Genomic DNA, 27,995 nt, shown 5'->3' with positions numbered 1-27,995 from the left:
CAAACTCAACAGCGCCTCAGTGCACTGTCACTGATGGCTACTGAATCTCAGCTTGTCATGAATCTGGACTTTGATGACATTGTAAATGAATTTACTAACAGAAAGCTGTAAAGAGGCAAAAATGACCCGTGTTAAAAGAGATGTGGGTTAACTTAGAAAATGTGGGTGCAATTTTAAGTGCTTGTCAAACTTGTTTTAACATATTTCTAACAGACCGGGAAAGGATCAGCTGCGTCACCACCAGTCGGTTTTAACGAGCTGCACCATGCTCCCCTTCGAAGGCCGTGTGTGGTCCCGGAGCCACCCTGCTGTAGTTCCTCTGACCTCCAGCAGGAGGCAGCACGCTCTGGTGCGCTTCTGATGGAGGAGAGGAGAGGAAGCTGCAGCGAGTCGCGGGGCTGATGCTCTGACCCGGTCGTGATGGACCCATCTGACGGTTTCGGCTCTCCCCGACACGAGGCCACGGCAGACCCCGCGTGGGCGAGCTTCTGCTCCTGGCTGGAGTGTGTGTGTGTCGTTACCTTCGACCTGGAGCTCGGCCAAGCCATCGAGGTGCGTTAGCTTAGCATCGCTAGCATCAGCTGTCAATCACAGCATCAGTTTAAACCTGAGAAACTTGGATGTTGCTGTGGTTCTTCACTACAGCCGCCCTAAACCAAGAGTAGCTCTGTTCACAAGAGCGTGTCTGAGAAAAACGAGGTCCTATTGAAGTGTGTCTTCCTGAGTAGGTGCACCGCTCACCTGGACCCATGTTGTACAGCGAGCTGCTGGACTTTAGTGGAAGGTTTGACTGGAGATGGACTGGTTTCCTATCAATGGTACTCACACCTCTCAGCACGCTAAAATGTAACTCCACAGTAGAGCAGGGAGCCCAGTCCTGGTGCTGGAGGGCCGGTTTCATGCTGGTTTTGTTGGGTTTTCTGCTTCAGCACACCTGATTCAGTGGTTGAGTCGCCTGTGCAGCAGCTCATCAGTAAGTAAGGAAAAGTTTATTTATAGAGCGCCTTTCTCAGATATAAATCACAAAGCGCTGTACAACATGATAAAGATCAGGGCAAATACCTCTAACCAATAAAAACATCAGAAAAACAATAGCAGTGATTAAGTAGAAAATTAAATCATGAGTATAAACAAAGTGAAGGTGTGAACCCGAACAAAGCCATCATTCTGAAACATTTAGGGAGGGAACGCCTGGATGAAAAGGTGAGTTTTTAGATGATTTTTAAAGACCTCTACAGTGTTAGATAGACGGAGATTTGAAGGTGGACTGTTCCAAAGTCTGGGTGCAATAGTCTGAAAGGCCCCGCCCCCTTTGGTTTTCAGTCTGGTTCGAGGAACAGCCAGGAGGTTTTCAGATGTGGATCTAAGGTTCCGAGAGGTGGTGTGTGGGGATAAAAGCTCAGATAGGTAGCTTGGAGCCTGGTTGTTAAGAGCTCTATAGGTCAGGACTAAAACTTTAAACTGTATTCTATATTCTACCGGGAGCCAGTGGAGGGACTGTAAACCTGGAGTGATGTGAGCTCGTCTGCTGGATTTGGTTAGGAGTCTGGCTGCTGCATTTTGGATGGCTTGAAGGCGTGAGAGGGAGGTTCTGCTGAGACCAGTAAAAAGAGCGTTACAGTAGTCTAAGCGTGATGACACAAAGGCATGGATGATTTTTTCCAGATCTGCAGTAGAAACCAGTTTACGGACTTTTGAAATGTTTCTCAGTTGGAAGAAACAAGAGCGGGAGATGGTTTTTACGTGTGAGTCTAAACTTAGAGCTGGATCAAAAATAACTCCCAGGTTTCTAATGTTGGCCTTGGCTGATGGGCAAAAAGAGGCAATTTCTTGCTCGATTTTTGGCTGAAGTTCCGGGGGTGCAGCGATCAGGGTCTCTGTCTTGTTAGCATTGAGGACAAGAAAGTTGCTGGACAGCCAGTTACTGATCTGGGTCAGGCAGAGTACAAGTGTGGCCAGCCTGTCCAACTGGTGTGGCATAAAGGACATATAGAGCTGAATATCGTCAGCGTAGATGTGGTAGGAGATGTCTGGGAAAGACTGAATGATGCCAGCTAGAGGAAGAATATAGAATGTGAATAAGTAGAGGCCCTAGAACTGAACCTTGTGGGACCCCGCATGTTAGAGAGGCAGTGTCTGAAGAGAAGGTTTCTGACTTCACTGTGAATGTTCTGTTAGTGAGATAGGAAGAGAGCCGGTCTAGAGCAGAACCTGAAATCCCAGCCAGGGCCTTTAACCTGTTTAGTAGAACGTTGTGGTCTACAGTGTCAAAAGCTGCACTGAGGTCGAGCAGGACCATGACAGAGCATTTCCCTGCATCAGCAGCCATCAGGAGGTTATTATGCACCCTTACTAGAGCAGTCTCAGTTGAGTGCTGCTTCAGAAAGCCAGATTGGAAGGGGTCAGAGATCTTTGACTTAGAAAACCAGGATCTGAGTTGGGTTTCAACAACCTTCTCAAGTACTTTGCTGATGAAAGGTAGCTTAGAAATGGGCCTAAAGTTACTGGTGGAGCTGGCGTCAAGGTTGGGTTTCTTTAAGAGGAGTCACTACTGCATTTTTAAAGTAAGATGGAACACAGCCTTGGCTCAGTGAGCTGTTGATTATAGTCAACAGAGATGGTCTGACAGAGGCAAGGGACCCGACTAAAACAGAGGGAGTTAAGATATCTGATGAGCATGATGAGAGTTTCATCTGACTGATTATTGAGGTTAAGTCATTTAGTGTAATTGGGGAGAAGGAGGTGAAAGACTCGGAGCACTGGGGGGCCTCCCCTCCTGAGGGGGCGAGGGCTGGTGGAATGCTGGATCTCAGATTCAACACCTTGTTGGCTAAAAGATGGAGAAATCTGTTACAGTCACCAGCTGAAGATAGCTGAGCCTGCTGCGGAGGAGAAGACACGATGCTGGAGATGGTTTCAAACAAAACCTAGGATTATTCTTATTTTGACATATGAGGTTGCTGAAGAAAGAAGACCTGGCATCTTCTACAGCTTCGCAGAAGCCTGTTAATCACCTGCTGACTGAAATCAGGCGTGTTGAAGCACAGCTATAGCTAAACCGTGCTATAAGCTGGTAGTCCATATAGGCTGGTAGCGGCAGCCACTTTGTTTACATCGAGGCTTCGTGATCCACGTGAAACGGGTGTTGTGGGAAAGTATGTTCCCCTGAAATATTCTGTTTCCCTTATTGTGTTTCCGTTAGGCAGTCAAGAGCAAATATTTCCAAATCCACAGAACTTCTAGTCCATTATGAGGACTAAACTAGCTGAAATAAAAGATGTTAAACTGAGTGAGATTACATCGTTTTACATAACTTTCTAAATGATAAACAAGCTTGCTGCTAAAGAGTGAACAAGAATGATTTTACTGGATCTTTTTATTGTTTTTAGGAGGAAATACAGATAAAAATCACAAGCATAACATTATTACATTACATTACATCATTTTACCGTAGTTTACAATAGTCAATGCTATGTTCTCTGCTCCAGTTAAACAAGATAAATATAACTTGCTACATGACAAAGCCTGAATATATCCCGAAATGAAAAGGTTTCTTTTAGCAAATATCTGCTCACAGCCGCTCCAACGAAAGCGGCCTACAACAGCATTTAAGGCGTATTATTGTTTGGACTCTGGTAGTCCAGTGGCAAGCTCGTCTGATGTAAGCTTTGTTTTCCCCTCAGCTGATGCTGGTTCGACTCTCGGTGGGGTCGTCAGCAATCTATTTAGCCAGCTGAAACATTTAATTTGTTTATATTTTAGTTGTAATGTTTATTTTCTGCAAAATACTTATGTCTCTAAAAGTTCTTTGAATTTGGTCGTTCCTAAACAGCATTTTAGTTTAAACTCTGCTCACAAATGGACTCACACTGGCTACATAAACGAATAAATAAAAATAACAAACACATTAGTCATTATATTGTAAACGGTTTACCAATAAATGGTTGTAAACATAGTACTGGCAAGTGTTGCTAGAAAAGAAGAAAAAGGGTTATAAACTACCTTTAATCTGCCGCTTCGGGGAGGTGAACCTGTGCAAAACTGCATGTCAACCTGCCTCCATGACCACTTCACCACTATATCTGATAACATGCAGGTGGCGTCACATGTAATTGTGCCATTGTAGATGGGATGTTTGGTTTTTCCGGCAGTGTCTCAGTAGAAGTCATTTCAGAAATAATTTGTCAGAAAATTGACAGAATATCCAGATTTGAGAACCAAGACCAGACCCGCTTCAGGGGAGGAGACCAAATAGAAGCTGAGATGGGAGGACAATGCATGAATGAGGCCAAAAATGGCTTTGGCGTGTTTCTTATGAGGAAATGACAATATAACACGGTAAAAAGTTCCAAAAGTTAGATTTTTAATTATATGGAAGCTTTACAAAAACTGTTCAGTTAACTTCTCAACTCCGTCCTCAATCTTGCATTTTAGATGATATTAGCTGTAACACCCTCTTTGGTTCCAGAATGCTATCAAGTCTGACAACTGGAAGGAACTGGACTGACTCTGATGGAATGGGCGGGGCTGACTCAGGAATGGGCGGGGCTGACTCTGGTGCAGCTCCGCCTTTGTGGTTCTGCAGCGAGCACCACTTGGGTTTTTTAGGAACTTAAGTATATATTTAAATAAAATAAGGCAGGCTGAGGGCACAAGGTCCTGACTATAAAGGGACGTTGTAAAGATGGCCGATGCCGGTATGTAAACGGTGAATATTGGCCTGGTATGTGTTTTTATTCTCTCTCTCTCTCTCTCTTCCAGTTGATTTATCCTCAGGACGTGAAGCTCACTGAGAAAGAGGTGATTATCAATAATCTCTATTGATCAGGTAATTGGTCACAAGCTGACTGTTTTTACTGTTTTATCGTCAGAAAACCAGCATCTGCTACCTGTCCTTCCCAGACTCCTACTCAGGTAAAGGTCTGTGTAGTGTGAGGTCAGAGGTCACATATTTTTGATAAATTATTTTGTTTTACGTTATTTGACAGTATTTTTATTCCACACAACATGCCGGGCGTTTCCATGGAAACATGTAATGACTGAGCTGGTCTGAACTAAACGCCCAGCCTCGAAGATTTATTTATTTATTTATTTACTTGTTTACTTATATTCTTTGAGAGGATAAAGCCTCAGGATGTAACTTGTTGCTTTTGAGAGGCCATCTGTCCGTACAGCACGAAAGTGGAGACGGCAACGTGGTTAGCAGCTGAAATAAAATCAGTTCCCTAAAAATGTGCTCAGACAACACAACCTGTCTAAACCGGCACACCTGTACATCATTCATGCGTCATCAGCCCCTTGATGAGCCACACCTGTGAGGTGGGATGGGTTATCTTGGTAAAGGAGGCGTGTCGCTAACACATGTAGACAGATTCAGAACAACATGGCTGTTTGGTGTTTGTAGACACAGCTTCAGATGTTTGAGTCCAGCTCATGAAAAATGGGAGCAGAAACAAAAGTGTTGCGTTTATATTTATTTATTATATTCATATCCTTTCAACGAGGTACCACGAGTGGTGATGGAGGGATGGAATAACGCAGTTCTAGACAGCCTGATTGCTTTAAGCTTATCCAAAAGCAAATAATGATCGACTAAATCCAAAGCTTCAGTAAAATCCACCAAAATGGCGCCCGATAATCGTTGTGATTTAAGCCACAACTTGCAGCTGTAGTAAGGTTTTTTTACAAACCCAGACTAAACCGAGGGAGCATCTAGTTAGTGTCACGGTAGTTCTAGAGTCGGTTAAAAACACATTTTTCAGACTTTTCAAAGAGATGCTGTTTGCTAGGCTACATCTGTTAGCAACATAAACGCCATAGCACCGAAAACATTTACAATATCTGTGTTGAGGTGTATCGGTAGCCTGTGCTGTCAATCGATCCTGGCTCCACCCCTTCTTTCTGATGCATTGGTTTAACTCAAGGTCCGAGCAGCCAATCAGCAGTGAGGTGAACAAGCCAAGGCTAGTCAGCCTTAGCTAGAAGTGCCGGTTGCACATGAAACTTGCATGTGAGCATGTGGATAACATGTAAACTATGTATGTATGTGATAGCCGCTAGCCCAGCTGTCTCCTCTAGCTTCCCGTTTAGCATGCTAAGTATTTACTTTTCACACATGCTGTGTGTGTAGCGGTGAAACATGTTCCCACTGAAACATGTTCCCAATGAAACATGTTCCCACTGAAACATGTTCCCACTGAAACATGTTCCCACTGAAACATGTTCCCACTGAAACATGTTCCCACTGAAACATGTTCCCAATGAAGAAACATGTTCCCACTGAAACAGGTTCCCACTGAAACATGTTCCCAATGAAACATGTTCCCAATGAAACATGATCCCAATGAAACATGTTCCCACTGAAACATGTTCCCAATGAAACATGTTCCCAATGAAGAAACATGTTCCCATTGAAACATGTTCCCACTGAAACATGTTCCCAATGAAGAAACATGTTCCCACTGAAACATGTTCCCAATGAAGAAACATGTTCCCATTGAAACATGTTCCCACTGAAACATGTTCCCACTGAAACATGTTCCCACTGAAACATGTTCCCACTGAAACATGTTCCCACTGAAACATGTTCCCAATGAAGAAACATGTTCCCATTGAAACATGTTCCCATTGAAACATGTTCCCATTGAAACATGTTCCCACTGAAACATGTTCCCAATGAAGAAACATGTTCCCATTGAAACATGTTCCCACTGAAACATGTTCCCACTGAAACATGTTCCCACTGAAACATGTTCCCACTGAAACATGTTCCCACTGAAACATGTTCCCATTGAAACATGTTCCCACTGAAACATGTTCCCACTGAAACATGTTCCCAATGAAGAAACATGTTCCCACTGAAACATGTTCCCATTGAAACATGTTCCCACTGAAACATGTTCCCACTGTAACATGTTCCCAATGAAACATGTTCCCACTGAAACATGTTGCCACTGAAACATGTTCCCACTGAAACATGTTCCCACTGAAACATGTTCCCACTGAAACATGTTCCCACTGAAACATGTTCCCACTGTAACATGTTCCCAATGAAACATGTTCCCACTGAAACATGTTGCCACTGAAACATGTTCCCACTGAAACATGTTCCCATTGAAACATGTTCCCACTGAAACATGTTCCCACTGTAACATGTTCCCAATGAAACATGTTCCCACTGAAACATGTTGCCACTGAAACATGTTCCCACTGAAACATGTTCCCAATGAAGAAACATGTTCCCATTGAAACATGTTCCCACTGAAACATGTTCCCACTGAAACATGTTCCCAATGAAACATGTTCCCAATGAAACATGTTCCCACTGAAACATGTTCCCACTGAAACATGTTCCTACTGAAACATGTTCCCAATGAAGAAACATGTTCCCACTGAAACATGTTCCCAATGAAACATGTTCCCACTGAAACATGTTCCCACTGAAACATGTTCCCAATGAAGAAACATGTTCCCAATGAAGAAACATGTTCCCACTGAAACATGTTCCCACTGAAACATGTTCCCAATGAAGAAACATGTTCCCACTGAAACATGTTCCTACTGAAACATGTTCCCACTGAAACATGTTCCCAATGAAGAAACATGTTCCCACTGAAACATGTTCCCACTGAAACATGTTCCCACTGAAACATGTTCCCAATGAAGAAACATGTTCCCACTGAAACATGTTCCCACTGAAACATGTTCCCAATGAAACATGTTCCCACTGAAACATGTTCCCACTGAAACCTGTTCCCACTGAAACATGTTCCCACTGAAACATGTTCCCAATGAAACATGTTCCCAATGAAGAAACATGTTCCCACTGAAACATGTTCCCACTGAAACCTGTTCCCACTGAAACCTGTTCCCACTGAAACATGTTCCCACTGAAACCTGTTCCCACTGAAACATGTTCCCACTGAAACCTGTTCCCACTGAAACATGTTCCCACTGACCGTTACGGACCTTCTCTGTGCATTAGAAGAAAACTCACAGTAAGGGAAGTAAAGAGCAGCTTTAGGAAGGAACCTGCACACCGCTCAAGGCCACTCAGAGGTCACGTGATGTGGATGTGATTCAACAGGATGTCTGGGGGACACCAAGTTCACCTTCAGGTTACGTCAGTCTGTGGGTCGCAGGTCATCCAGAGAGGACGTCTACAACAGAGACGCGCCTGTCACGTTGCAGGTGAGAGACACACACCTGCAGCAGGACTAAAAAGCAGGTGTGTTTTGATCTCAGGGGCTTTGCTTCCTGCTTTCCTCACAGAAAGAAACTGCACATTTCTTTGGTTACGTTTATTTTCGACAAGTGAAGGACGTCTCTGTCAAGAGAGGCTACTTTCAGAAGGTAAGTCACCTGTTGTCACCTGTCTGCTGTGGGTTTGTCTTACTTGTAGTCATCTGCCTGTTTTTCAGTCCCTAGTGTTGGTGTCCAAGTTGCCGTACACACACCTGTTTCACTCGCTGCTTCAGATCATCGCACCTGAGTACTTTGAGAAGCTTGAGCCATGCTTGGAAACAGGTGATGATGTCATACAGTCATCATAGAATTTAACTCCGGCTTGGGCTACGCTGGTCCTCAAGGGCCGCCATCCAGCTTGTTTCAGTCTTTTCTCTGCTCCAACACACCTGGTTTGATCCAGCAGGTGATTAACAGGCTTTTGCACAGCTTGAGGAGCTGCTGAACAGGTGATTGAACCCCTGGAGCAGAGGAACAACTAAAACATTCTGGAGAGGAGCCTGGAGAACCGGGCTTAACCAGCCCCGATAACTTCAGTGTTTGTACTCCTCATCCTCACAGTGTGCAATGAGATAGACCAGTGGCCTGCCCCCACGCCTGGTCAGATGCTTACCCTGCCTGTCCTGGGTGTCATCCTACAGGTGAGCAGAAAGGGGTGTGGTCTATAGGTGAGGGTAAACGTATGTATTGCAATCATAATGGGTGTTTCGCAAGAGAATGTGTTCCTGTCACATGAACCCAGCACTTTTCCTCTGAGGGGCGATAAGACACTGGGAGGTGTAGATCAGCACGGTTAGAAGGTGGAGAACAACATCAGATGGAAGTGGACTTGTTATAAAACACACCTTTTGTATCCCGTGCTGGTCTCTGTGGCCTCTGTAGCGTCATGTAAGTGGTTGCTTTACTAAACGATCAATAAGATGCAATATTCCATATATTAGATGTTTGCTGTTTGATCCCAGATGAAAGCTGGTCTTGGTCGTTCAGGGAAACCACAGCTTCGTAATAATTTGAGTCAGAGGCAAAAATATAGTTTATAAAAACCTGTTTAATGTTATATTTCTACTACTGATGAGGACACAGAACAAGTTATGATGAACGATGGTTGAAACAAGACAACTGAGACGATGAATGTGAGCTCACGTCTGGGTGGTAAAATCAGTCTGACTGGTGAACAGTGGAGTTAAAATGGCTTTAATGGTCATAAAAGGTTCTAAAAACAACCGATGGAGAGTGTTATTAAAATAATGCCAAAAGGAAACAAGACACACTTAAACACGACTAAAAGGTTAACATTTAAAAGACCAACTATCAACATTAAAAGCAGAATATCCATCTCTTTGCTTTGTCATCAGTTTTCCTCTTGCAGCCACGTCCAGGAAGGTTGGCCACAGTCCCATGAGTAACACGTTCAACTGTAGTCACGGGAACTTCTAGCTGCTGGGAGATGGTCTGACAGCCTTTACCTGCTTGTCTAGACTCTCTTTGTAATCTCCTGAGACAACTTTCCTTTGCTTCTTCTGGTTCATGTAGAGTGTGATACCCACCATGTCACCAACAACACTGTGACTACCTGAAGCCCTTTATATAGGTCCACTGACTGATGGCAAGATTGTAAACGCCTGTGATGCTAACTAGTGGGCATTGCCCATTGGTCACATTATGCTGTCTTTTCTATGGGTACATCATTTATTATCACTTTTGTCCGATCAAGTTATTTCTGTGACCACTGTGGGTTTTTCTATCATTGACTGAAGAGTACCAACGGTATTATCTGTACAAACCGTAGGCTGTTTTAACTTTGATTTTATTTCCCTTATTATTCGGGATGCACTGAAATGAAAATACTTGGGCAAAACCGAAAATGAGGAAACCAAGGCTGAAAAACCGAAACAGCAAAAGAGATCATCGCGTCAGGAATAAGAACCATAGCATTCATGGCTACGATGTGTACTATCCTCACTAAAATTGAGGCATTGCAATCAAAAAAATTACAAAACCATTAAAATATTTATTTAGCACTGACATAACTCTCGTCATCTTCCGCTTCATCCGGGTCCGGGTTGTGGGGGCACTACCCCAACTAGGGAGCTCCAGACTGTCCTCTCCCCGGCCTTCTCCACAAGCTCTTCCGGCAGGACCCCAAGGCGTTCCCGGACCAGATTGGAGATGTAACCTCTCCAACGTGTCCTGGGTCGACCCGGGGGCCTCCTGCTGGCAGGACATGCCCGAAACACCTCCCCAGGGAGGCATCCTGACCAGATGCCCAAACCACCTCAACTGGCTCCTCTCGATCCGGAGGAGCAGCGGCTCTACTGCGAGTCCCTCCTGAATGTCCGAGCTCCTCACCCTATCCCTAAGGCTGAGCCCGGCCACCCCGCGAAGAAAACTCATTTCGGCTGCTGGCATCTGCCATCTTGTTCTTTCGGTCATTACCCAAAGCTCGTGGCCGTAGGTGAGGACTGGGTGGTAGATGGACTGGTAAATCGAGAGCCTTACTTTCCGGCTCAGCTCCTTCGTCACCACAACAGACCGGTTCAGCGCTGACCCATTCTGCATGTCGATTTCCCGATCCCTCCTACCCTCACTCGTGAACAAGACTTCGAGATACTTGTACTCCTCCACTTGAGGTAGGACCTCTCTCCCGACTCAGAGTTGGCAAGCCGCCCTTTTCCGGTCCAGAACCATGGTCTCAGACTTAGAGGTGCTGATCCTCATCCCAGCTAGGGTTGTCACGGTGTGAAAATTTAACTTCACGGTTATTGTGACCAAAATTACCACGGTTTTCGGTATTATCGCGGTATTTTTTTAAACGTTTTACATTTTCACACAATGAAATAAACCCTGTATGTCAGGAAATATTGTCCTCAGTTTGTGTCTAAATTTAGCCTAAAATGTGTTATTTTGTAATTATGTTGTTTATTTGTTTACATTTTTTCCCTTTAGTCTTTAAAATACCAATATTTGCCCATAACTTCTTCTTTTATGTCTGTTTGATGTCATCATTTTAAAAATATTACATCAGATGATACTCAGTACTCAAGTAGCCTTCTAATCAGATACTTTTTTACCCTTACTTGAGTAATAAACCCTATATCAGGAGAATATTGTCCTCAGTTTGTGTCCTTCCAGTGAGCTTTGCAGATGTGGGAAAATGTCATCAGGCAGTAATCGTTGTTAAATTCATAATTATTCTCGGAGAGAGACCAACTCTTATCTGCCCCTGGGAGCCCCGTAATGCATAGCGTCATTTTAACATGGCGGTGTCCGCGACACGGTTTATATGCAGGTAGCGGCGCTGCGGCTGCTTTATATAGCGACTCGTTGCATTCTCCCTCAACCCAAATCCTCGGATCACGCATTTTAGCTAAAACGCTAACGTTAGCTTGCCTTGCGTTGACTGTAGAGTTGTGGGTGATGGTCACGCAGATGTGTCATGAGATTTGAAGCGTTGCTGCCTTTCACAGACACTTTTTCTGCACGTGCTGCAAACAGGATAGCCGTCTTCTATCAGCTGTCCCTCGGCATTCTTCACATATCCAAAAGATGCCCGTACTTCCCACTTTGTCTTCTTTGAGGCACAATAAATGTCCTGAGCGCTGCCATCTCCTCCTTTGGCCATTATTTCAGCTTTAGCTTCAAGAAAGTTTTGGTTGTAAACAACAAAGTGCGCATGTGCCGCCGGCAACTTCAGCAGATGATACGGTGTCTGGTAAGGGTCACTGCGCCTACACCGCAGCCACGGTAATCCACCGAGATAATATAGTATTTAAAAACAAGACGGTTATTATTATTGTCAACTTTTTTACTGGGGTTTACCGCTACACCGGTTACCGTGACAACCCTAATCCCAGCTGCTTCACATTTGGCTACGAACCCACCCAGCAAGAGCTGAAGGCCAGAGCTGAATGAAGCTAGGAGGACCACATCATCCGCAAAAAGCAGAGGTGAGATTCCTGCCACCAAACTCCACACCCTCAACACCACCACCTAGAAATTCTGTCCATAAAGGTAATGAACAGAACCGGTGACAAAGAGCAGCCCTGGTGGAGTCCAACCCTCACCGGGAACAGGTCCGACTTACTACCGGCTATGCGGACCAAACTCACGCTCCTCTGGTAAAGGGACTCAATGGCCCTTAACAGAAAGCCACCCACCCCATACTCCTGGAGCGTCCCCCACAGGATGCCCCTGGGGACACGGTCATAAGCCTTCTCCAAATCCACAAAACACATGTGGATTGGTTGGGAAAACTCCCATGCTCCCTCCATCACCCTTGCAAGGGTATAGAGCTGGTCCACAGTTCCACGGCCAGGACGAAAACCACATTGCTCCTCCTCTATCTGAGATTCAACTATCGATCGGACCCTCCTCTCCAGTACCTTGGCGTAGACCTTTCCAGGGAGGCTGAGGAGTGTGATCCCCCTATAGTTGGAACACACCCTCAGGTCACCCTTCTTAAAGATGGGGACCACCACCCCGGTCTGCCACTCCACAGGAACTGCCCCCGATGACCACGCAATGTTGCAGGTCAACCACGACAGCCCTACCACATCCAAAGCTCCGCCACTGACATATCAATGTACAAAATTAGAACTCTAAATAAAACGTTTCGCATGACGTCACTCGTGTACATGAAATAATCAAAAATTATAAAGAAAAATGAATAATTGTACAGGATTATAACTGAAAGGCCCGCTGAGGACTGTAAAATTAACACTTTAAGCACCAAAGTTGCAATATTGCATTTAACGAACCACAGCTGCAAATATAATCCCGTATGACGTCATTGCTTTACACCAGGAGATGGTGGAGATGTGTGACTTCAGTCTGAGCAACACTTTTGGGTGTTTCTATTGACATGTTTGGAGTTTAGAGTTTGAAAACTGCCCCCCGTCCGAGACTCCCGACTGGGGAGAGGACGAGAGCACACAGTGGGTGAATATCATTTAGTAGAGAGGAGAAACTTACCATGCTGACAGGTCTGTTCACTGTAGACAAAGCTCTCTGTGTGGTAATGGCTGACTCTGAAGAGTAATAGTCACCCTCTGACAAGATCGTGGTTCGTGACTCGTCCAGTGAAAATGAAAGTGACGATGCTGCAAGCAGCATCAGATCATGTGTGCTTCATGTGAATCACACATGATCTAAAGATTATTTGACCGTGTTCAGGACATGGTGGGTGTAGAAAGATGGTAAACACACAGCTAGCAGTCACAGATGTAGTGGGAATGTCGAAGAGAAGGAAACAAAGCCGGGCAGACGCGGTACAAACCAAAAAGTGTGTCACATAATTGATACGAATGTTCAGTTCATTTTATTTCAAACGTATACATTCACCAACATTTCATAAAATCCTTCCAAGCAGTTGTTTGAAAAGGAGCAGGCAGAAGTATGTACTTATCTAGCCCCACCCCCTCAGGTTTACATCCTCATCATCTCAGTTTGAACAACAAAACATTTTCAATGCCTTCAAACAAAAATAAAAATAATTCTCATGTTCCACTAGAACTATATTTAGATTTGCTCATTTGTAGAAGAGATCAAACATCAGTTTTCATGCCGTCCTGGGCTACTCGCCTTTTCTTCGTTCTTATACTTATTTAACATTTCTTGTTTTAGTTTTATTTTAACTGGTTTACATCACTACTGACCTTTATTTCTTCTGGTAACTCATTCCAGAATTTAACGCCCGCTATAGAGATAGACATCCTTTTCAATGTTGTTCTTACTCGTTGTACTTTTAAATCACACTTCCCTCTAAAACTATGCCTCCCTTCTCTTTCTAAGAACCATTCACTTATTTCAAGAGGGAGCATCCCTTTCCTTGCCTTAGATATTATTTGTACTGTTTTAAACTTGACCAGGTCCTGGAATTTTAAAGCTTGCGTCTTAATAAAAGTGTGTTTGTGTGAGCCCTATACCCCTCCTGATTTATTAGTCTAACAGCCCTTTTCTGCATTATGATTATAGTCTGAATATTACTTTTATACGTGTGTTTCCCCAAACTTCTACACAATAACTCATGTATGGTAATAGTAAAGCACATTATAACATATGTAATGTTTTCCTATCCAGAAAATGTTTTACTTTCCCCGACGGCAATGCCCCGCGCTAACTTCCCCTCACGTAGGTGATGTGTGATTTCCAACAGGCCTTATGGTCAATGATCACACCAAGAAATCTTATGGTATTAACCCTTTCTAGATATAAAAAAGGCACAGAAACAGGAAGATCGCTAAGACCCGCGTTTAGTTTCTCTTTAAAGACAGGACGACCTGAGAGAGTCCAGATGACGGTAAACACATGCCCGCTCTGAGGAGTCTGTTCTGGAGCTTATTCCTTCCTGATATTAACTCCGCCTCACCGGGTAGGTCTGCATGGTGAGAGGGCATGCTGCCAGAATGACCATCAGATGGTAGCAGGCTCTCCTGATTGGCTGAAGGTCTCTGACACGTGATGTCACATGAACCTTTCTGTTGGTGTTTTAGGTGAGGATTCCTTCAAAAACAGACAAACCAGCAGGAAGTCCCGTCAGACAGACACTCAAAGAGGTCAGAGGTCATAGTGTGTCTTATCCTCCGTCACTCTGCTTTTGTTGTTAATAAAGTTTTCCTCTTCAGAGTCTCGTCCCGGCCCCCATGCTGCTGCAGACCATTCACGAACTGGACATGTTCAAGTAAAGTGTTTGCTTTTACAACACACCTGTATCTCACCTGTACAACCCTTTTATGTTAGCCATGACCAGTTTATGTAAGTGTCAGCAGGTGAGTCTCACCTGTGCTCTGCTCAGGTGTTTCCAGTCGGTTCTGTTCCATCTGCAGATGATGTGGGAGCTCATGCTGCTTGGGGAGCCACTGGTCGTCATGGCGCCATCCCCAACTGTCTGTTCAGAGACCATCCTGGCACTTGTCAGGTATTTCAGTCTGACGCTGACAGCCAATCACAAAGCACTGCTGATGTTGTTACCGTGGTAACCGTGTGTCGACCTTCAGCTCTATCAGTCCTCTGAAGTTCTGCTGTGACTTTCGACCCTACTTTACCATCCATGACAGTGAGTTCAGAGAGTATACCACGAGGACTCAGGCGCCGTAAGTCTTACACACCTGGGTCGGTAAACACACACCTGTGTTTCACCTGTAAAACATCTGCTGTTTGTGTCTTCTGGTCCTTCAGGCCTAATGTAGTTCTTGGAGTCACCAACCCGTTCTTCATCAAAACGTTCCAGAACTGGCCTCATGTTGTCCGATTAGGAGACATCAGGATGGCAGGTAGACCGCATATGCTGTTCTTCCTTTTCCACCTTCATCGTCATCATCATCATCATTCATAGAGCCCTTTCCATCAACCAGAGGTCAAACCAAAATACTGCTAATGGTAAATGGTCTGTGTTTGTATAGCATCTTAGGGCTCTACAACCCCCCAAGGCGCTTCACAACACCATCAGTCATTCACCCATTCACACGCTGGTGGGGATGAGCTACCGTGTAGCCACAGCTGCCCTGGGGCGCATTGACAGGCGCCACCGGTCCCTCCGACCACCACCAGCAGGCAACGTGGGTTAAGTGTCTTGCCCAAGGACACAACGACTGAGCAGGGCTCGAACCTGCAACCTTCCAATTACGGGTCGAGCTCTTAACTCCTATGCCACCATCGCCCTTTGTTTATTGCCCATGCTTGGTTTAGTTCTTCTGTTATCATGTTTACTCGGTGGATCACTGACAGTTTATGTGTAGTGGGGTGTTGTGATGTCCATAATGAATGTTGGTGTGGTTTCCTGTATGTGTTTATGTTTAGGGTCACGTCTGTCTGTCTGCTTATGAAGGTCATGCTGCCTTCTCTTTCCTCCACACGTGAGTTATCTGTGTCGTCAGCATTGTTCAGGTGATATTGGTGTCTGTTTGTCATGTTGGTATGATCTCCAGTATGTCGTCTACGCAGCGTTTCCATAGTTTTATTTTGTCGTTTGGGGGGGCGGTGGCTACGGCTTTCTGTTCCAAGTCCTCCATGAAAACATCTCAAAGGATGGCTGACAACAGGTTACCCATGACGAAACTGTGTGATGGTGGTCCTTGTAGTTTAATAAACTGTGATGGTGGCTCCTTGTAGTTTAATAAACTGTGACGGTGGCTCCTTGTAGTTTAATAAACTGTGATGGTGGCTCCTTGTAGTTTAATAAACTGTGACGGTGGCTCCTTGTAGTTTAATAAACTGTGATGGTGGCTCCTTGTAGTTTAATAAACTGTGATGGTGGCTCGTTGTAGTTTAATAAACTGTGATGGTGGCTCCTTGTAGTTTAATAAACTGTGATGGTGGATCCTTGTAGTTTAATAAACTGTGATGGTGGCTCCTTGTAGTTTAATAAACTGTGATGGTGGCTCCTTGTAGTTTAATAAACTGTGATGGTGGCTCCTTGTAGTTTAATAAACTGTGATGGTGGCTCGTTGTAGTTTAATAAACTGTGATGGTGGCTCCTTGTAGTTTAATAAACTGTGATGGTGGATCCTTGTAGTTTAATAAACTGTGATGGTGGCTCCTTGTAGTTTAATAAACTGTGATGGTGGCTCCTTGTAGTTTAATAAACTGTGATGGTGGCTCCTTGTAGTTTAATAAACTGTGATGGTGGCTCCTTGTAGTTTAATAAACTGTGTGATGGTGGCTCCTTGTAGTTTAATAAACTGTGATGGTGGATCCTTGTAGTTTAATAAACTGTGATGGTGGATCCTTGTAGTTTAATAAACTGTGATGGTGTATCCTTGTAGTTTAATAAACTGTGATGGTGGCTCCTTGTAGTTTAATAAACTGTGATGGTGGCTCCTTGTAGTTTAATAAACTGTGATTGTGGCTCCTTGTAGTTTAATAAACTGTGTGATGGTGGCTCCTTGTAGTTTAATAAACTGTGTGATGGTGGCTCCTTGTAGTTTAATAAACTGTGATGGTGGCTCCTTGTAGTTTAATAAACTGTGATGGTGGTCCTTGTAATTTAATAAACTGTGATGGTGGCTCCTTGTAGTTTAATAAACTGTGATGGTGGCTCCTTGTAGTTTAATAAGCTGTGTGATGGTGGTCCTTGTAGTTTAATAAACTGTGATGGTGGCTCCTTGTAGTTTAATAAACTGTGATGGTGGCTCCTTGTAGGTTAATAAGCTGTGTGATGGTGGTCCTTGTAGTTTAATAAACTGTGATGGTGGCTCCTTGTAGTTTAATAAACTGTGATGGTGGCTCCTTGTAGTTTAATAAACTGTGATGGTGGCTCCTTGTAGTTTAATAAGCTGTGTGATGGTGGCTCTTTGTAGTTTAATAAACTGTGATGGTGGCTCCTTGTAGTTTAATAAACTGTATGATGGTGGTCCTTGTAGTTTAATAAACTGTATGATGGTGGTCCTTGTAGTTTAATAAACTGTATGATGGTGGTCCTTGTAGTTTAATAAACTGTGATGGTGGTCCTTGTAGTTTAATAAACTGTGATGGTGGTCCTTGTAGTTTAATAAACTGTGATGGTGGCTCCTTGTAGTTTAATAAACTGTGATGGTGGCTCCTTGTAGTTTAATAAACTGTGATGGTGGTCCATGTAGTTTAATAAACTGTATGATGGTGGCTCATTGTAGTTTAATAAACTGTATGATGGTGGCTCCTTGTAGTTTAATAAACTGTGATGGTGGCTCCTTGTAGTTTAATAAACTGTGATGGTGGCTCCTTGTAGCTTAATAAACTGTGATGGTGGCTCCTTGTAGTTTAATAAACTGTGATGGTGGCTCCTTGTAGTTTAATAAACTGTGATGGTGGCTCCTTGTAGTTTAATAAACTGTGATGGTGGCTCCTTGTAGTTTAATAAACTGTGATGGTGGCTCCTTGTAGTTTAATAAACTGTGATGGTGGCTCCTTGTAGTTTAATAAACTGTGATGGTGGCTCCTTGTAGTTTAATAAACTGTGATGGTGGCTCCTTGTAGTTTAATAAACTGTATGATGGTGGCTCCTTGTAGTTTAATAAACTGTGATGGTGGCTCCTTGTAGTTTAATAAACTGTGATGGTGGCTCCTTGTAGTTTAATAAACTGTGATGGTGGCTCCTTGTAGTTTAATAAACTGTATGATGGTGGCTCCTTGTCGTTTAATAAACTGTATGATGGTGGTCCTTGTAGTTTAATAAACTGTATGATGGTGGTCCTTGTAGTTTAATAAACTGTATGATGGTTGGTCCTTGTAGTTTAATAAACTGTATGATGGTGGTCCTTGTAGTTTAATAAACTTTATGATGGTGGTCCTTGTAGTTTAATAAGCTGTGTGATGGTGGCTCCTTGTAGTTTAATAAACTGTGATGGTGGCTCCTTGTAGTTTAATAAACTGTGATGGTGGCTCCTTGTAGTTTAATAAACTGTGATGGTGGTCCGTGTAGTTTAATAAACTGTGATGGTGGCTCCTTGTAGTTTAATAAACTGTGATGGTGGCTCCTTGTAGTTTAATAAACTGTGATGGTGGCTCCTTGTAGTTTAATAAACTGTGATGGTGGTCCTTGTAGTTTAATAAACTGTGACGGTGGCTCCTTGTAGTTTAATAAACTGTGACGGTGGCTCCTTGTAGTTTAATAAACTGTGATGGTGGCTCCTTGTAGTTTAATAAACTGTGATGGTGGTCCTTGTAGTTTAATAAACTGTGATGGTGGCTCCTTGTAGTTTAATAAACTGTGATGGTGGCTCCTTGTAGTTTAATAAACTGTGATGGTGGCTCCTTGTAGTTTATTAAACTGTGATGGTGGCTCCTTGTAGTTTAATAAACTGTGTGATGGTGGCTCCTTGTAGTTTAATAAACTGTGTGATGGTGGCTCCTTGTAGTTTAATAAACTGTGATGGTGGCTCCTTGTAGTTTAATAAACTGTGATGGTGGCTCCTTGTAGTTTAATAAACTGTGATGGTGGCTCCTTGTAGTTTAATAAACTGTGTGATGGTGGCTCCTTGTAGTTTAATAAACTGTGATGGTGGCTCCTTGTAGTTTAATAAACTGTGATGGTGGCTCCTTGTAGTTAAATAAACTGTGATGGTGGCTCCTTGTAGTTAAATAAACTGTGATGGTGGCTCCTTGTAGTGTAATAAACTGTGATGGTGGCTCCTTGTAGTTTAATAAACTGTGATGGTGGCTCCTTGTAGTTTAATAAACTGTGATGGTGGCTCCTTGTAGTTTAATAAACTGTATGACGGTGGCTCCTTGTAGTTTAATAAACTGTATGATGGTGGCTCCTTGTAGTTTAATAAACTGTGATGGTGGCTCCTTGTAGTTTAATAAACTGTGATGGTGGCTCCTTGTAGTTTAATAAACTGTGATGGTGGCTCCTTGTAGTTTAATAAACTGTGATGGTGGTCCTTGTAGTTTAATAAACTGTGATGGTGGTCCTTGTAGTTTAATAAACTGTGATGGTGGCTCCTTGTAGTTTAATAAACTGTGATGGTGGCTCCTTGTAGTTTAATAAACTGTGATGGTAGCTCCTTGTAGTTTAATAAGCTGTGTGATGGTGGTCCTTGTAGTTTAATAAACTGTGATGGTGGCTCCTTGTAGTTTAATAAACTGTGATGGTGGCTCCTTGTAGTTTAATAAACTGTGATGGTGGCTCCTTGTAGTTTAATAAACTGTGATGGTGGCTCCTTGTAGTTTAATAAACTGTGATGGTGGTCCTTGTAGTTTAATAAACTGTGATGGTGGCTCCTTGTAGTTTAATAAGCTGTGTGATGGTGGCTCCTTGTAGTTTAATAAGCTGTGTGATGGTGGCTCCTTGTAGTTTAATAAGCTGTGTGATGGTGGCTCCTTGTAGTTTAATAAACTGTGATGGTGGCTCCTTGTAGTTTAATAAGCTGTGTGATGGTGGCTCCTTGTAGTTTAATAATCTGTGTGATGGTGGCTCCTTGTAGTTTAATAAACTGTGATGGTGGCTCCTTGTAGTTTAATAAACTGTGATGGTGGCTCCTTGTAGTTTAATAAACTGTGATGGTGGCTTCTTGTAGTTTAATAAGCTGTGTGATGTGCTCCTTGTAGTTTAATGAACTGTGTGCTAAACATTAGCTATGTAAATGTGACAGGGTGAGCGTCACGCGCCCTGAGGGTGGGATGTGTATTTCAGAAACACTTGAGAACATTTCTAGCTAGCGTGTGATTTATGAAGCGGAGATCGCGTGCAGCTGTGCGTCCTCCATGTTTGCTAGTCACAGAGCTGCTAGGCGTAAGCACGTCTTTCTGCTCAGCTTGAGTACGGTTTTAGTAACGATGCTTTATAAACGAGATCTCTGGACCATCTGAGGTTAGCTGTTAAACGGTCAGACCTCATGCAGGTTCTTTTGTCAGACTCGCCCCCTGGTGGTGAAACTTTGTATTACCTGTGTGGATTCTCCTTTCTATCCATGTTAAAACACACCTGTATGTGCCCAGGTGATCTACCGAAGCAGGTGAAGGTGAAGAAACTGAGCAAATTAAAGACCCTCGACACCAAACCAGGTAACAAGACCAGCTTCTGCTGCACCTGTTCTCTCTGCAGCCGGTTGTGTGAAACACGCGTGTGTGTTCGCAGGGATCTACACCTCCTACAAGTCGTTTCTACACAAAGACAAGATTTTTGTCAAAAGACTACTGAAGGTGAGCAGGTTCTAGATGATCTGAGGAGTAGGAGGCCGTGACTCAGACGTGTTTTGTGGGTCTGTAGGGGATCCAGAGGAAGAGACCATCAGAGGTTCAGAGCGCCATTCTGAGGAGACACCTGCTGGAGCTGACGCAGAGCTTCATCATCCCTCTGGTGAGAAACGCCTTCCTTCCAGCTGATTTCTCTCCTTGTTACTGAAGTGATGACGTGGAGCATTACGCCCTGTGTGCTGTCTGGCAGGAACGATACATGGCAAGCCTCATGCCCCTGCAGAGATCTGTGACACCCTGGAAGGTAAACAGCAGGTTGCTGGTTGGTGCTGATATCCCAGCTAACCCATAAGATGTGGAGCACTCAGGTGAGGAACGGACAGGTTGTTTACTCACCCGAGTGCTCCAGCTGCCCTGATTGTCCATCAGGTGTAGAGCTTCAGCTTGTGAGTGGATGATGCTTTGTTCATAATGAGATTGTTGTTGCTGCCCAGACTCCTCCTCAGATTCGTCCCTTCAACCAGGACGAGTTCCTGTCCACTCTGGACCATGCAGGTCCTCAGCTCACCTCCCTGCTCAGAGGGGACTGGATGGGTCTGTACAGGTAAGTCCACAGGTAGCAGCAGAGCTGGAGATAGTTCTGGTGTGGATGGATGTGGTTCTCTTCCTCGTTCTGTTCTGTTTCCTCAGGAAGTTCTTCAGGTCTCCTAACTTTGATGGCTGGTATCGTCAGCGCCACAAAGAGATGACTCAGAAACTGGAGAGCCTCCACCTGGAGGTGATCTGTGATGCAGTGAGTTTCTCTTCACGTCGGATCTGAAGAAACTGTTTTCTAAGTTGAAACCTGCAGGCTGCCTATGCCCCCCCCCCCCCCTACCTTTATTAGTGGAAGATTAGACAAAGAAGGAGGAGGCAGCAGCAGCTCAGGAGGTAGAGCAACACTTAACCCCCCTTACCTGCTGGTGGTGGTCAGAGGGACCAGTGGCGCCAGTGCTCGGCAGCCTCGCCTCTGTCAGTGCGCCCGAGGGCAGCTGTGGCTACACTGTAGCTCATCACCATCAGTGTGTGACTGGGTGGATGACTGATTGTGTTGTAAAGCGCCTTGGGGGGTTCCAGGACTCTAGAAGGCGCTATATCAAATCCAGGCCATTTACCATTGTACCCATCACTGCTCTTACTGACGTGTTCTGTGCAGGACCTGCTTGGCTGGACCAAAGACAAGTCTGAGGTGGAGATTGTGGACCTGATCCTGAAGCTCAAAGAGAAACTGGTGAGGAATGCTGAAGTCATACCAGAAGGAATGGTCTTCCATCAGACCAATCAGAGGAGATTTAAACCAGAAACATCCGGATTGTGAAAGGTGCTCGGTCGGCCTCGTTTAGCATGACTCGCTGCATCAGAGCAGCATGGAAGCCACCAGCCTGGGTTGGGATCAGCAAACGTTTTGGTGTTAAAGTGGGAAATGTTGGCATGAATCTGTGGTCTCCAAGTCTGCAGTTGGTAGAAATCACAAAGGGGGAGGCGGGGTTTCATTCAATCCAAACATCTTATTACCAGGTAGAAGGAAGGGCTCAAGAACAAAACAAGGTATCCAACAGCAGCCAGCCTGAAGCGCCAATGCAGAAAAATTGAGCGTTTGTGGAAGAAAACCCATCTCCACGTCCATCTGCTGCACCAGCTGCTCTTGATGAACATAACATCTATGATAGCTTCCAGTCAGGTTTTCGTAGAGCTCATTCTACTGAATCAGCTCTTCTTAGGGTCTCTAATGACCTTCTGACTCACAGTGATGCAGGGGACTGTTCTGTTCTGGTCCTGCTGGACTTGACTGCAGCCTTTGACACTGTTGACCATCACCTGCTACTGGAGAGGCTGAGAGACTGGGTAGGCCTATCAGGATCTGCTCTGGAGTGGTTCTCCACTTATCTCTCTGAGCGCTCCTTTTCTGTGGCCGTCTCCAAGTTTAGGTCCTCCACCACCTCTCTTACCCATGGTGTCCCACAAGGTTCTGTGCTGGGGCCTCTGCTCTTCCTCCTCTATCTGCTTCCTCTTCAGCACATCCTGAGCTCCTTCAAAGGAATCTCCTACCATCTTCATGCAGATGACATCCAACTGTACATCTCCTTTAAGCCCCATGAGATGTCTAAGCTGCAGCTGTTCCACACCTGCTTAGACTCTATCAAAACCTGGATGGTGGGAGCTTTCTTCAGCTGAATGAAGATAAGACTGAGATCCTCATCTGTGCCCCAGACAAGCTGGTTCCCAAAGTCAGAGACTCTCTTGGTCAGCTTGCTTCTCACACCAAACCCTCTGTCAGGAATCTTGGCGTGACCTTTGACCCAGCTCTCACCCTGGATTCTCATGTCAGTTCTCTTGTTGGCTCTTCCTTCTTCCATCTCAGGAACGTTGCTAAGCTGAGTCCCATTCTGTCCCGCTCTGAACTTGAGACAGTTCTCCACACCTTCATCTCCTCACGCTTAAACTACTGTAACTCTCTTTTCACGTGTCTGAGCAGAACCTCCCTGAACCGTCTACAGGTGGTTCAGAACGCCTGTGCTCGGCTTCTGACCAAGTCCTCCAAACACACCCACATCACCCCGCTTCTCCTCCAGCTTCACTGGCTGCCAGTCAACTTCAGGGTTCATTTCTAGATCCTGGTTCTGGTCTATAGGGCCTTACATGGACAAGCACCATCTTACATTGGTGATCTTCTTAGTCCCTGCACCCCCAGCAGGTCCCTGAGGTCCAGTGATCAAAGCCTACTGGTTGTGCAGCACCAGGCTAAAGGTCAAAGGTGACAGACCATCTGCTGCTGTGGCCCCCAGACTCTGGACCTTTCTCCTAACCCTCTTTGGTATTCTCTCTCTCTCTTTCCTGATATTTTTAATCACAATTTTTTTCTCATTTTAAACATATTTTTAATCATTTTTTGAAACCTTTTTTATATTTTGCTTTTTTGGTTTTGTGAAGCGCCTCGTGATTTTTACCTTGAGGCGCTATAGAAAAGATCGTCTTCTATCTTCTCTTTTCTTTCCTCCTTAAGCCACCATCATCCAGCCTTTCCCTGACAGCTCCTCTCACTTCTATGCTGATGACGTTCAGCTGTACATGTCCTTCACAAGTTGTCCACCCCAGTTGTTTGTCTGACCCAGATCAGTAGTTGGCTTTCCAGAAACCTCCTTGTTCTGAATGCCTACAAGACAGAGGGCCTGATTGTTGCAGCAGCAGATCTTCACCCTAAAATAAAATAGGCTGTTGCTTCCGGTTGCTCATCAGCAAAGCCTAGTGTACAAAACCTAGCCGTTATCTTCGATTCAGGTTAAAGGTTTAAACTTCACACATCGAGGTCTTCCTGAGAAATCCCTGCTCGACAAAGCGCACCTGTTCATTCAGTGATTTGTTGGTGATGCTCAGGTGGATTCCATCCTTTCTGATTCTTACGAGGTCCACAGGCAGACCCTGTTAATCGATGCTAGATAAATAAGAATGGAAGGAAAGGACAGAGCCTCGTTCTTCTCCCAGAAGGAGCAATAATTATTCATTCATGCCTACGAGGACTACACAGAGATCAGAACTACAACAAACCCTAACCCCAACCAGCGGCTGGAGTAAAGCCGTTAAGCTGCGAGTTTCCATGTTTCCATGGCAACGCCGGGAGTCTGCTTCAGCTCTGTTTCTCTTCATATCTTACTCCACTTGTCATCATTTATGTAGTTTCATGTTGCACTCCAGCGTCTGGATGTCTTTAGACTGGAGGACTTTGTTCCTGCTGAGCAGCTGTGAGTTGTAAGAATATACGGTTATGGTCACATGACCCTAAAGTCTGTCACAAATACACGTTTAGCTCCCATATTACACCCGCAGCGAAAACCATCACGTATGTCATTTCAATAAAATATCAGTGTGTTTGACCCGTGTGACCAGAGTACACATATAGTCACACCAACAAAGTGTTTCCTTTTACACGTGCTATGTTAGCAGCTACGTAGCCCATGGAAATGACGAAAACGTGGGTTTAGAGGGGCGGGCGCATGAAGAGGTGGAGGAGGATGAGGAACAAACCTGTCTGTGTTAAAAGGCCTCTTAAATACGAAAACAGAATATAAACACACTATCCTGGACCGGACACATGACAGGATACCTCAGAGCAGCGCTACGCCCTCTGGTGTCCTGGAGGGGAACTGCTGTGTGACACTCCCCAGGAGACGGAGACGCCTGAGGACAAAACGTCTCCATCAGTGCGTGTCTGTCCCTGGTGGAGCTGATGGAGATGTATAAGTTAGGCTTTAGTCCAGGATGGCACATTTTGGCTCAGTTGTCAAAGTTTTTTTCTCAGTAATCTATTAACACAGTAATAAGACGCCCACATTTTAATTAATAAACGTGTAAATGAGACACGCCAGAAGACTTCACGGCCAGTAAAGGTCAACTTTAGTTTGGAACCATGACGAGATCTCGGGCTGACGTCATTTCAACGGTGGTCAAACGTCTGAATGTTAGCTGGGATGATTTATCTAGCGAGCAGAGGCACCGTTTGTTAACCCAGCCTTACATAATGCAGTGTGATGCGTTTTACAGGCAGGTTTAAGGCCGTTCTGAAGGAAAAGGTTCAACACGGTACTAGCGTGTACCCAATAAAGTGGCCCAAGGGGTGGCCAGGGGTGGTCATGACCGCCCGTAGAAAATTGCTAGCCCCCCCCAGGAAAAGCCTGTGTTAGGAAATCATATTAATGTTCAGTCAAACATAAATTAATCTTGTTTATTCAAGACATCATTATAAAACAAAATAAAAATATTACAATGAATGAGTAAAGAAATAATCAGAATAAAAAATATGTTTCTGCTGCTCACCATTTAAAAGTTTTTATCTCCATAGTTATTTTTGTGAACACAGCAACAGGTGAATTAACCTAAAATACTCAATTTTAAATTAAATTTGGGGTAACATTTTAAATAACTGAAACATATTTTTCTAAAATGTTTGCATTTGTAAAATTTAAGTTAAATGTTTTGGGTATGTGCTGTTATTTCAGTAAAAATGAATAAAGGCGCAATGCAGCACATCGCCACAGACTAAAGTCTCCCAGAGTTACCACAAGAACCAATTTGGTGTGCCACCCCAAAAATTTCGAGGACCCCATCTGGCCACCCCTATCAAAATTTCCTGGAGGCGCCCCTGAAGTGGCCAGTGAGTGTATAAGTTACAACAATGTAAAGCAGAGAAGAAGAGCGCCTCTGAAGATAAAGATCACGAGGCGCTTCACAAAAACAAAAAATGTAAAAACATAAAAAAGAATTTAGAAAATGATTAAAGAACTAGAAAAGGTTTTGTGATTTTGGCTAAAAGCAGCATAATCATAGTTTAAAGACCAGTTAAAACATCAAAGGTTTAGATGTATGTCCTGTTAGAGCTCGTGTTTAAACGTTTAAACTCCACATTTATTAATAATTTAAGCCCAATCCCAATACTCGCACTTCCACCGGGTGCCAGTGTTGGCCACGCCCCCATTGCACCTTTAATCTGCACCCAAGTCCGCAGCGATGCGGCACTCGGGCAGCGGTATTAGCCACAAGTCATTGCTGCAGGAGAAAAGGCTCAGATTTGTGATCTAGTTGGTGCTCTAAAGCATTTAGACAAAGCAGCAACAAATGTAAATTTATTTCAAATAACTGTTTGGCTGTTTGTTTAAAAGTTGTTAATAAAGGTTTTTGAAAAAATTATCGCATTGACCAGCATCCCGGCATGCGCTGCAATCGATGACGCAAGGCTTCCTGTCTCAATTCTGCAGTTATTTGCACACTTGTGTACTACACACTCGAAGCCTTACTGCGCACTTTCTCCACGTGCACTTTGCTGAAGTCCGCAGGGCGAGTCTTGAGATCCGGCCTTAGCCATCAAGAACAAAGCTGCAGCTGCCGCTACCGCTGTTGGCCTGCAGGGGTGCTAATTCACCACCTCACAGCTGCTGACAAGAAAAAGGGGACATGACATCCCTCGTCCAATCACATTCACCAGGTGTCAGCTAGCCTAGCTGCTACCCTGCCGTGGAGCAGGTTTGTTCTCCAGCATGTTGCCATGACGAATGGGAGGGGCTTCCGGCCAGCCACGTTCGTGGGATTGACTTTGGGGGAATTAAGGCAGGATTTTCAAAGAGAGCCTGGATTTTGGGATTAGCTCGCTACGTGGAACATCGCCCTGTGCTTTAATATAACAAAAATACGTTTTTTCTGGAGCGCCCTTTAAATGTAACTTCCTGTTTGTGTTTTTCAGATTAAAGCCGGCCAGCAGCAGCTGCAGGTTAAAGATGGAGTTTTAGACAAACTGAACACTTTTATTAACTCCATGATCAGCTCACTGCCACAAGACCAGCAGGCTCTCCTGAACACACCGTGATCAACACACACACACACACACACACACACAAAATAAAGTAGATTTTCAGTTAAACAAACTTTCTGAAACGTGAGTTGTGTGTGTGCTTTGGTAGTGAGCTCTAAGACTTCAACACTCTGTGATTTGTAATTAGAACTGAATTATTTTTGTCTCTAATTATTTTATACTTCAGTGGAAAAACAGCTGAGTCACATGACCGGTGCTGAGTCACATGATGCTGAGTCACATGACCGGAGCTGAGCCACATGACCGGTGCCGAGTCACATGACTGGTGCTACAACACCTGATGGGAATCTGACTGTAGAACGGATGTGGTGTTTTTGTAATCTGTTCCCGTTTTTATGATGTTCTTAATCTTTTTCATTCATATTATTTTTATGTAAGATGTTATATTTTATCCTCGTGATGCTGCTTCAGACGCGTTGGATTAAACATCGTTTCTATGCTGTTATGAAGGACCTGTCAGAGCTCCTCTGGAGGAAACGCGTGAGCGCGCTGACGGCAGATCCGTCTGGAGCCATGCTGGGATTTGGAATCCCAGATAAACCGCACAAATCCAATCCCGGTCCATGTTTTATTTTACATCTACCAGAACCTCCTCTGCTCCCTGATCAAACATGTGTTGTCATGGTAACCAGACTGAATGACAGAGACTGCACTATAAATAAAACTCCATCCAGAAGGACTCCTTAAATGTAAACAGAACCCGTTATAATTTATCAGATTAAAGTTTTAATTCTTTGAA

General features: G+C 44.3%; 1 protein-coding gene across 1 annotated transcript; it reads left to right on the top strand.

Moving 5' to 3' along the window:
* The first annotated feature begins 325 nt into the window (after positions 1-325).
* On the top strand, positions 326-27,995 carry dennd6b (DENN/MADD domain containing 6B). Its single transcript, XM_015963164.3, has 20 exons — positions 326-552; positions 4,762-4,800; positions 4,872-4,914; positions 8,087-8,190; positions 8,272-8,352; positions 8,421-8,526; positions 8,806-8,885; positions 14,736-14,798; positions 14,868-14,923; positions 15,038-15,160; positions 15,240-15,335; positions 15,421-15,515; positions 20,659-20,724; positions 20,798-20,862; positions 20,930-21,019; positions 21,107-21,160; positions 21,351-21,460; positions 21,547-21,649; positions 22,052-22,126; positions 27,128-27,995. The coding sequence occupies exons 1-20, from the start codon at positions 421-423 to the stop codon at positions 27,248-27,250; spliced, it is 1,704 nt and encodes a 567-aa protein (XP_015818650.1). The 5' UTR covers positions 326-420; the 3' UTR covers positions 27,251-27,995.

This window comes from Nothobranchius furzeri, chromosome 1 (assembly GCF_043380555.1).
Source record: "Nothobranchius furzeri strain GRZ-AD chromosome 1, NfurGRZ-RIMD1, whole genome shotgun sequence".
Classification (NCBI taxonomy): Eukaryota; Metazoa; Chordata; class Actinopteri; order Cyprinodontiformes; family Nothobranchiidae; genus Nothobranchius; species Nothobranchius furzeri.
The sequence above is the reverse complement of the archived record's forward strand: the minus strand, read 5'-3'. Positions and strand labels throughout refer to the sequence as shown.